Source organism: Rhincodon typus, chromosome 4 (assembly GCF_021869965.1).
Source record: "Rhincodon typus isolate 14 chromosome 4, sRhiTyp1.1, whole genome shotgun sequence".
Taxonomy (NCBI): domain Eukaryota; kingdom Metazoa; phylum Chordata; class Chondrichthyes; order Orectolobiformes; family Rhincodontidae; genus Rhincodon; species Rhincodon typus.
The window spans coordinates 15,072,107-15,084,174 of NC_063335.1; the positions used below are offsets into that span (position 1 = coordinate 15,072,107).

The window sequence follows — 12,068 nt, forward strand, 5'->3', positions numbered from 1 at the left end:
AAAAAAAAAACTACTTTTTTTTAAAAACGTTTACTGAAGTAGCATCAACTACTTCACTGGGCAAGGAATTCCATAGATTAACAACCCTCTGGGTGAAGAAATTCCTTCTCAATTCAGTCCTAAAGCTGCTCCCTCTAATCTTGAGGCTATGCCCTCTTGTCCTAGCTTCACCTGCCAGTGGAAACATCCTCTCTACTTCTATCTTATCTATTCCTTTCATAATTTTATATGTTTCTATAAGATCACCCCTCAGTCTTCTGAATTCCAATGAATATAATCCCAATCTACTCAGTCTCTCCTCATAAGCCAACCCCCTCAACTCCGGAATCAACCTAGTGAAACTCCTTTGCACCCCCTCCAGTGCCAATACATCCTTTCTCAAGTAAGGAGACCAAAACTGCACACAGTACTCCAGGTGTGGCCTCACCAGCGCCTTGTACAGCTGCAACATAACCTCTCTGCTTTTAATCTCAATCCCTTTAGCAATGAAGGACAAAATTCCATTTGCCTTCCTAATTACTTGTTGTATCTGCAGACCTACCTTCTGTGATTCATGTACAAGGACACCCAGGTCCCTCTGCATAGCAGCATGCTGCAATTTTTTACCATTCAAGTAATAATCCTTTTTACTATTACTCTTACCAAAATGTATGACTTCACATTTATTTATATTGTATTCCATCTGCCAGACCTTTGCCCACTCACTCAATGTATCTATGTTCCTCTGCAAAGTTTCACAGTCCTCTGCACACTTTGCTCTGCCACTCATCTTAGTGTCATTTGCAAACTTTGACACCCTACACGTGGTCCCTAACTCCAAATCATCTATATAAATTGTAAATAATTACGGTCCCAACACCGATCCCTGAGGCACACCACTAGTCACTGACTGCCAGCTAGAATAGCACTCATTTATCCCCACTCTTTGCTTCTTGTTAGTCAACCAATCCTCTATCTATGCTAATACTTTACCCTTAATGCCATGCATCCTTATCTTATGCAGAAGCCTCTTGTGCGGCAGCTTGTCGAAGGCCTTTTGGAAATCCAGGTACACCACATCCACTGGGTCCCCATTGTCCACCTTGCTCATAATGTCTTCATAGAATTCCAAAAGATTTGTAAATGCATGACCTGCCCTTCATGAGCCCATGCTGCGTCTGCCCAATGGGACAATTTCTATCAAGATGCCTTGCTATTTCTTCCTTAATAATAGACTCAAGCATCTTCCCCACTGCAGAGGTTAAGCCAACTGGTCTATAATTCCCCATCTTTTGTCTACTTCCCTTTTTAAACAGTGGCATCACATTTGCTGTTTTCCAATCTGCTGGGACTGCCCCAGAGTCCAGCGAATTTTGGAAAATTACCGCCAGTGCACCTGCTATTTCTCCTGCCATCTCTTTTAGTACCCTGGGATGCATTCCATCAGGGCCAGGAGACTTATCAATCATTTACTTCATTGATTTCAGAACACAGTTGAAGTCAGTGACAGTATATATCTTACCACCTGTATTCTCCCCGATGCCTCGGAAAGGTAGCCAACATCATCAAAACCTCTCCCACCCCGTTATAATCTCTTCCAACTTCTTCCATCAGGCAGAAGATGCAAAAGCTTAAACACATGTACCAATAGGTTCAAGAATAGACTTCTGAATGGACTTCTCAAATTTCAACTCGAATGTTAATCTTGCTTTTTGTGCATCTTCTTTGCAGCTGTAATCTTGTACTCATTAATCTGTTCAATCACCTTTGATTTTTGTATTTTGTGATCTGCCTGCACTACACGCAAAACAAAACTTTTCACTGTACTTAGGTACATGTGACAATAAAAAAAAACAAATCAAATCAAATCAATAAAGAAGGGGGTCTTTCTGCTGGTAAGAATCCCTACCTATCTGGCTGAAATTTATAATCAGTGCCAAAGGAATAGTGCCTAGCGTCAAACTGAAAGAAAGCTGCCCACAAATATCCAGTCATCTCTGTGGCATGGGTTTTTCTGTTTGCGAGTTTAAATCTGGTGCCAAGATTAGGCAGCATGCAACAGCAGTGAAGACAGTGAGTGAGTGAAAAAAACTAATCACATTAAAGTATTCACACAGCAAACCTGAAAGTTAAAAGCACTTAATGTCCTCAATAATTAATTTACATTTCCTGATAGCATATTAAATGATTGTGATTGGATTGCAAATTAAAAACAAAATAAAAGCAAGATCCAGCATTTATTACCAATTATTTATTGCCCTTGAGAAGGTCATGGTGAGACTCCTCCTTATGCTTCTGCAGTTCGTGTAACGCTGCACTTATCCAGGACACAGTATTCCATCATTATCCTGAATTGCGCCCCACAAATTGTGGAAATGTTTTAGTATTTTAGGAAATGACTCACTTGTTGCAGAATCCTTATCCTCTGACCTGCTTTTGCAGCCATAGCATTTAAATGGATGGCCCAGTTAGTTTCCATTCAATGTTAACCTCCAGAATGCTCTTGATGGGGGATTCAGCAAAGTAATGCTGTTCATTGTCAAAGAGGGTTGTTTAGATTTTCCCTTGCTGTTGATGGTCAATACTTGGTGGTTGTGAAGCAAAAATGTTACTCGCCACATCAAACCAATCCTAAATGTCACTCAGGTTGTACAGCACGTGGGCATAGATTGTTTCTTTATGTGAGGAGTTATTAACAGAACTGAATGTACACTGTCTGATCATCAATGTACATTCCCACTTCTCATCTTATGGTGGAGGATGATTATAGCTAAAACAACTGTAGATGGTTGGGCCAAGGACATTTCCTTGAAGAACTTAGCATCCCTATGCATTAGCCACGTGGCCCGGGTTATAGTCCCAGATGTCTTATAATATGTCTAAACAGGTTAATTGAAATATTCCTGAGAAGTGCCTGCAATGATGTCCAAGGAATGTCTTGAGCTGATTGGCCTTCCACAATCACAATTATCTTCAATTGTGCTTTCATATGACATCAATATTGGAAACTTTACCCCAAATTTCATTCCTTTTAGTTTGATAAGCGACCCTTGATGGCATACAAAAATATTTACAGCCATGATGCCAAAGTCAGGAATACCCATCCCATTTCTGAATTTCATCTCCCTTTATTTATATTGAGTTCTGGTGCCAAATGGTCCTGATCAAATGAAAACCAATTATCAATAAGCAGTTTATTGGCTAGTGACATTTAATAACACTATCAATGACAACTTCCATCACTTTGTTGATGACTGAAAGCATGTTGCCGAGATGGTAATTGGCTGGGTTGGATCTGTTCTGCTTTTTACGGATAACACATACCAGGGCATTTTTGCACTTATTGGAAAGGGGCTGTATTGTCTCTACACTAGAACAGCTTGTCCAAGGAAGAGTTGTTCCGGACCTTGTATCATTAGCCCGTAGCCTTTTGCAGATTTAATTCATTCAGCCACTCCTTGATAGCACATGGAGTGGATTGAATTGGCTAAGGACTGACGTCCATGATAGTGGAGAGCTCTGAAAGAGTCCACAATAGATTTTCTGCTTGGCACCTCTGGTTGTAGAGGTTTGCATACTGCTCTGCTTCAGCTCCTGCTCTCACATGTTGCACGCCATCGTTAAGAATTGTGACATTCATGGGCTCCTCTTTTCATGATAGTTATTTAATTGTTCACCACCATTCATGATTGGACATAGCAAGACTGGAAAGCTTTGATATGATCCATTAGTTGTGGAATCAGTTACCTCTACTTGGATCATGCTGCTTCTGCTGTTCATCATAGTTGGAGTCCTTTGTTGTGCCTTCATGAGTTTTGCATTTTCTTTTGCAGTATAGTTCCACATTTCTTTTATCATTAATGGGAAATTTGACATTATACAAATGTAAAATGAGTTTTTTAGGGGCATCCAGGGTGTTTGAGGTGACTATGTGCTCAGTATGTCTCTAAAAAAACCCTTTTACATCTCACTGAAAAAGTTAAAACATTTCATTAGCTTTTCTTGCAAGTTTGACAGCAAAATGGAGGAATTTCATATCAAGTTAAACAAATTCCCATTGATTGCAGTCTCTGGTAGCGTCAATAATATAATCTATGTGGAAGCATTGAAGAATTGAGAACAACTTTTACATTCTCATAGACTTCTCTGAATGAGTTTATGTCTGAAATTTCAGTATAGTAACAATTGTGAACACCACCAACTGTGTTTACCACAACAAAATTTGGGGCATTATGTTTCATTGCAGTTCTGTCCTTGCCGTCAATTCTTCTAACATGTGCAGCACTAATATCTACTGGATTTCAAGGTGATGGGAATTTAGTGGAAGATTAGTGCAAATCTTTTCATGTCATCCAGTGATTAGATATTAACAAAATTCTTCCTGACATCTACCAAATTACCTCACTCATTTCAATTCCTATCATTTCTATTAGATCTCAGGCTTGTCGTTATTGACAGCAACTGCGATTTAAAGTTTTATGGAATTTGACCATCTCAAAACATTACTTGGGGAACCAAAAGTCTATACCATTTCTGGGCCACTGATGCTTTGGCTCTAAAGGATATGTAGCAGGAAGGATCAGAAAGTAAGGCCATGCCCTTCACTGAGTATTGCCTGAATCAAGCCTCTGCAGATGAAGGTTTATAATGTTGTGTAAGAAAATAGTAAGTTTGAAGATTGGGTGTATTCAGAATTCAGCAAAAGAGGACCAGGCAATAAAGGAGGAAAGACAAGGGAATGTGAGAAAAACAAAGCTGAAGCCAAGAAAATAAATTGTGATCTTTGAAATAACAAGGTATAGAGCTGGATGAACACAGCAGGACAAGCAGCATCAGAGGAGCAGGAAAGCTGATGGTTTGGGCCTAGACCCTTCTTCAGAAATGGGGGAGGGGAAGGGGATTCTGAAATAAATAGGGAGAGATGGGGAGGCAGATAGAAGATGGATAAGGGAGAAGATAGGTGGAGAGGAGACAGACAGGTCAAAGAGACGGGGGTGGAGCCAGTAAAGGTGAGTGTAGGTGGAGAGTTAGGGAGGGGATAGGTCAGTCCAGGGAGGACGGACAGGTCAAGGGGGCGGGATGATGCTAGTAGGTCGGAGATGGGGTGGGGCTTGAGGTGGGAGGAGGGGATAGGTGGGAGGAAGGACAGGTTAGGGAGGCGGGGACAAGCTGGGCTGGATTTGGGATGTGGTTGCGGGAGGGGAGATTTTGAAGCTTGTGAAGTCTTTGTGATCTTTGAAGTTTGTAATGACCGACAGACAGAAAAATAAGGGACTTTTAAAAATAACAAAAATAAGCAAAATAAGGATTACAGCAAAAGAATGGAAGATAGAATATGATGTTATCCTTCCTAATAGGAAAAGCAAATATCACTATTATTTCATGAATGATGAAAGACTGGGAAAGTCTCAGAGAGAGCAAAGTTAGCTTTTATAAAAAAAGTTGTCTGTTGAATATGAGCATCACTGACTTGGTCAGTATTTCTTGCTCATCTCTAATTGCCTTCAAGAGGTGGTGGTGAACATGCATTTACAGCAAACAATTTGGAAAGAAAATGGTATGTTAACTTTTGTTGCAAGTTGATTTAAATGTATGGATAAACAATCTTTCTATAGTTAGACATGGTATTGCCAAGGCCACATTTGCAGCACAGTGAGGGGGAGATTTTAAGGTAAGGAGATTGCCCTATGAGGAAAGATTGGGCAGATTAGGTGCGTAATCTCTGCAGGTTAGAAGAGTTACCAAGAAACTCACTCAGGATCATTAAGAGGCACCTTCCAAAAGGAAGGACAAGGGCTTCCGATACATGGAAATGCCCACATCTCATAAATGAATTTTAAAAATATAAAAATTGCGAATGAGGGGTGTCAGATAATTCCAGTGTGTTTAGGGTACAATCTCATACCTGAGCCATAGAGAGGCTCAATATGTGAAACAAGTGTGCTTGAGCAAAATGTCCTCACTAAAGCAACTTGAATGCAAGGATAGGATGGCATGCTATTGACCATTGATGTGGACAGGGCATTTTAAGGTCTAAAAATTGTGGTGTTATGTGGTATGCACATAAGTAAATAGCAGTGATCTTACTGGGGTCACCATCATTCCACAAGGTAGCATTGACGCAGCCTACTTCAATGTGAAGTTTATATTTTGATTAACTGGCTCAGGCCCTATATATATGAGATTTCTGCTAAAGTCAATCTTATAACATGTGGAGCTGTAGGTTTGCCAACATGTATATTGATCAATAAAGGAGCTTAGCAAAAATAGGAATAGTGAATTAAAGATCAGATTCATTAATTCTTGTGGAGTTAAAGAAAAGGAGCTCATTGGAATACTCCATTTACAGGGTGTATTTGTATATGGAATTTAACCCATTAGATGTATTCTTGCATGCAGGTGGAGATGCAAAAATAGCAAACATATTAACCACATATAAGAAATATGCGAATGATTAGGGTATTTTTGGCTCATTCCACCAAATTTCTGACAGAAAAAAATGTAGTTGAGAGTTAGGCCTTGAAGAGATCCAATGGCAACATCTTCCAGTTAGGCATACACAGTGTCATGAAAGCTGAGTCCATCTGCACAAAATGCTAAGTTTGTTAGTTCAATAACAGCAATTCCAGATTCAGTTAATGGTCACAATATAGTGACATGGTGCAAATTGACACATCCATGTTTGCCGTGTGTCAAACAATCACATAGACATGGCATTGATATGCAGCTCATGAAAAGTCTTTGTCGTACAGATTATTCTTCTACAATGTACCTAGAAAACTCATTCAGAACTTGTAGCAATTCATTCGATCATTTAGCTGACTCATGTTCTATAGACGCAGTAATATTTATTATGAGGCATTTATTTTTGTATGTCTTAGACAGTTATTTCAAGTAGGTATAGTGAATTAGGAGGACAAATCCTATCATACATGTTATAAGCCTAGTTCTTAGTCTTGAGCAGGTCTAACAAAGTCATTGACCAACACAGGTCATGCTCAAATAGCAAAATGCAGAATATAATGTGCAATGATTGATGTGATTCAGCAATCTGACAATATTTGCTGAACAATCCCAAGTGTGCCAAGTATTACAGTAACAAACAATTCAAAATTATAAATCAAGTTCCCAATGTGACACTGAAATGTTTGCCAGAAGCTACATATATTCACAGGCAGGGGCCACTCTACAGAGAAAAAAGAAGGAACTTGTCCAGGAATTGCATTATTTTTGAAGTAAACAAATGCATGGGGCATCATCTTTCCCTTGTCCATTACCCATGGCAAAGCTTCAGTCAATCAGTGTCAATTTGCCAACCAATTAGCATAATTGTCTCAGACAATATAAATTATTGCTCTCTTTCAAATTTGACATTAATGTCTAACTTGATGGGTGCATGATGAAAAAGTTTTGAAGTTAAATAGCATGTCTGTTTTTCTCAGCAGCCAAATTTCCAACTGATTTTAAAAAGTCCATGATTTGCTTTCTGAAATTTGGAATTAGAAGTGACAAATAGTGTTTCTTGTCAGCTGTCAATGCAAATGGTTGCTTGCCTTTATTGATTTCATCGATATTGCTGGTCCCTAAGCAATGTCTGTGCCTTGGTTCTAGATTTGAATTGCCATCGGAAAAGGAGAATTTAATGTCCTAAAGATCACTGGCTGTTTGTTAGCTGCTTTCTTTGCAGTTAATAACAGACAATATTACTTCATTGTTGATTGCAAAAATTAGCCCATTAGGTAGAAATTATAAACCTACAAAGCACTAAATACTCAATTTATAATTAGCATTATTATCATTATTCTTATTTATTGTTAATTAAGTACACACTTATGTGGCTATCCAATTTTTTTTATTCTAAGCCTGTCTAAAATAATAATCCCTTTTAAAGGAACACTAAACATTGATTTACTTTTTTTATATCTATTAATAAATTGCACAATTTTGAATGTAGCATAAAATTCACTACTTTTAGATTGCTGGTCTTAAAACTTAAAAATGTTAAAGTCAAGATTTTTGCTGTACTTTTCAATTTCCTTGCCGTTTCACCGCAGCACAAATGTTTGCATTATAGAAATAGTAATATGATTCCTTTTGTTCACCGAGACTTTGTCTGTTCACTTTGTATGAATTCTATTTATTCTCCAACTGTGCCATAGTTGCATTGGCAATACAATTCACTCTGCTTGATTTGTCACTAGCTAGCAGTGGATAACATGCTCATAGCTGCCAGTGAAATACAAGAAAAATATATTTTCAAATCCAAATCGTGTGCTTCTGCAATGCACATTCCATATGATTTATCATCTGCTTGTGGCATTCAGTTGCTATGTTATTATAGAATTATAGATTGATATGGTGCAAAAGTAGGCTATTGGTCCCACTGTGCTTATGCCAACTTTTTCTTTATTTGTGAATTGAGAGTTTCACTGACATGGCTAGAATTTATTGGTAACCTTTGAAAAGAAACCTAATTAGTCATTGAAAATACTGAGGTAAAGTTTCTTTTCTTGCATCAAGTTTCAGTGTACATATCAGAGTGGAAACTTAATAAAATTGTGTATTATATGCATAACATAATTAATACAATCTTTTGCAAAATATGCATTTTTTGTAATTGATTATCTGCAAAGCTTGCAATAGATTGGAACACAATAATTATTTCACAAAGTGCACTTTGCAAATACTCCGATCCTTGCCCTAAAATTTTGCGTCATTAAAAAGAAAGTGGACTGGTAGAGGAATTAAGAAATTGTAAGATTTTATCCAATGGATTGTAAAATTCAAACAAATCATGTTTATGACAAGGCAGTTTGAATATGTGTTATGTTTGTGGAATTTGAAGAGGATTGTGAACTTCAATGAAATTTTCATAAATTGAGCGCAAGTGCATATTTATCTTATTTTTCAGCACCGTGTGGAGGCAATCTGTCAAGTTCCTCAGGATTTATTCTTTCACCAAATTACCCACATCCTTATCCACATGGCAAAGAGTGTGACTGGACGATCACAGTTAATAATGACTACATCATATCTTTGACATTCATTAGGTAATTACTTTTCTTTCTTCAAAATTGATTACTTTATTTACTCAATGTTAGTGATTTGCTTTGAGCTTTACTAAGATGCAGTGCTGAAAGCCATGTTGAATCACATGGACCCTGAGGAAAGTCATGATCAAGGTCAGTGATTTAACCATGCTTTAGAAGTAATTTAATTGCAATCAGCAGCCCTGCATAGCGGAAGAGAAAATCAGTAACTACTTCTGCTCAGCACTGGAATGTAATGAGCCTTGCTGGTGTAGGACGATTTAAGCATGAGAGTTGCCTTTATTTTCCATCTGCAAATAAATAGACTGCCAACACTTTCTAGGTTAATGCATGAACAATGGCTTTTTGGTTGAGGTACCGGAAGGTGGTTGACACTGTGAAGTCATATTCAAGAGAATAGTTTATAACTTGATACTTAGTACAAAGGGAGGCATGGGTTAAAATCTGAAGAGCCAATAACAATGGCCACCACCTCAACTATGTGTTAAAATCGCCCATGGATTCATTTATCGTACTAGTTTAACAAATTCCATTTTTAAGCTGCCCTTTGGGCCCTGTAGTCATTGTGACTTTTCCATCAGTTCATCCAACGAAAAACATTGCCACAGTCAAAAGTGAGCCAGAAAGGCCTCTCTTGTGGGGCCCAAAGAAGTCAGAGGGACAGTGCCTACTAAAAAGGCTTGGAGCTACAATGTCCCAGGCATCACTACCCTGTCCCCTAAACCCCAAAGCCCTCATGATGTCTCACCTGAAACCTCCATACTGACGACCCAAAGCAAAATGTATCCATATGCTGAGGAATGTACCACCGGTTTGTAACAGCAACCTCCTGCCACCCAATCTTGTGCTTTCACCCTCCAACCAAATGTTAAGATGCCTGCTAGCTTTGGGCAGAAGACCGAAAGGATGCCAATCAGACCCAGTTTATGAAAATCTCCTGTGTTTCATATTTCAAGATTAGGACAGTTTGCAACCTACCTTTGACCTCGCCTATGTGACTCTTGTCCAAATTAAAATCGGGGCCTAGCGACATTTGCTTCAGATTTGACATTAATTGGCAACGGGTGCAAATTCCTTTGCAGAAAACTGAATAAAATTATTTTGCTGAGCTCTCATTATAGACTGTAGACAGCTCAGTGAAAGACTGTACCTTTAGCTTTGTCTACTGAGAAAATCATTATAAATGGTGGTGAAATAGTCACCGACATAAAGGCAATCTATGCACCAGTGCAGGTGCCTCAGTGACTGTGCAATGTTACCCCACTTGGGATAGCTGAAAAGGTCACATCGTTGCTGTGAAAAGGATAAAAATGAGTAACAAAACTAAGTATATTTTGTTATAAACTCTTTTTTTTTCCCCAATGGCGCACAACTGCGAACTAAGGAAATGTTTGTCGTTCAGGAATTTCCCCCCTATTAAATAAATAGAAATTAATTCTGAATGCAGCAATATATTAACTCTCACTTCACCGTGATGCCCATGTTGGATATACAGCTAGATGGATATGATGGATTAGTTTCTGAAAAAGGAAGTTCTTCAAACCATCGGAGTGTCTGTGGCATCACTTCCAGTTTGAACTTCAATCTGCATTAATTGGATTATGGAAGCTAATCCATTAAAAAAAATTGTATGACCGTTTTTCATCAATTTTTCAATAATTTTGCTTCCATATGCGTTTACTCTACTTTGTTGCAGTCACATTAATCATAGTAGAATTTTAGCACTAATTAATAAAAGTGTTCATTGTTGTATGCTGCAGTTTCAACCATTGGTGGCTTGTGGTTGGGGTAGAGTGTGGCCACTAATCCTTGTTTCTGTAATGAGTGTAAGGGCCTGTCTAATTCACTGTCGTAGAATAAGCCACTACTGAGTCTTAACGAGATTATCTAAACAACAAGATGTAGGTTATTGCATGACAGAAATAGATACATGGTACTTTGGCTGGTTAGGCAAAATTCGAAAGGGTATCAACATGCCTCTGTCCTTTAGATCCTTTGTTCGAGTCTTCTCCACCCAAGGCTGCTGTGCCCTCATTAAATTGGAAGTCAGGTGACACCAGGTTATAGTCTAACTGGTTTATTTGAAATCACAAGCTTTTGGAGCTCTGTTTCTTCATCAGTCCCATCTCAGTCCAAAACTGGCACCTTCGCATCATGGCTCATTAAATTTGGATGGAGCTCAATGCAGCTTCAACTTTAATTCTTTCAGAAGCATTGCCTTCTACAACATGAATCAGGTGCAAAGCCACATGAGTAGTTGTCATCATTCTAACATGTTTATAGGTCCTTTACTGACACCAGTGGACCAATTGGATGGATGTTGGAGAAGCATTGTTTTACCCCACTAAAATAACTGGAAGTGATCTACAGCCCCAGGATATAATACCTAGAATAATGTCACAGCATTGTGCTGTCACTTTTTATTTTACTGCATTGGTTCCGTGTCTCAGTTTTGAAAATAATTGTATCAATGACTCTACCATTCCTACATTATGAAGCATTTGAGCTTATTTCATTTGTTCTCCACCTCTTCCAGCATTACACATGAAACAGCTGCTAACCGATATGTTTTGACTAACGCTTGAATTGCTTGCCCTGTTCTGTAGTGAAGAGCCTCATTTAATCATCATCTCTTGGAAAATGTTCAACTTAAGTCAGGATTATACATACATTTACAAATTACACCAGTTTTTAAAGATATCTTTAACTTGATTATTAAGGTGTATCTGACAGATTATGAAATTAGAAGAAATAATACTTGGATAAAGTAGCACTTAATTGTGCAACAGAGTACTCTGTAGACAATTTTTTAAAAATTCATTCATAGGATGAGGGCTGGCTAGGCAGCATTTATTGCCCATCCCTAATTGCCCAGAGGGCAGTTAAGAGTCAACCACACTCCTGTGGGTCTGCAGTCACAGGTAGACCAAGTAAAGATGGCAATTTCCTTCCCTAAAGAATGTCAGTGAACCAGATGGGTTTTTCCCCCAACAATTGACTCACAGTCATTGTTCGACATTCAAGATAATCCTGCTATGG

General features: G+C 38.4%; 1 protein-coding gene across 1 annotated transcript in view; it reads left to right on the plus strand.

Moving 5' to 3' along the window:
- csmd3b (CUB and Sushi multiple domains 3b) overlaps positions 1 to 12,068 on the plus strand; it is a 1,719,816-nt gene that overhangs the window by 1,432,185 nt on the left and 275,563 nt on the right. The window contains 1 exon segment of the mRNA XM_048595770.1: positions 8,891 to 9,029. Within this exon segment, the coding sequence (XP_048451727.1) occupies positions 8,891 to 9,029 (139 nt within the window).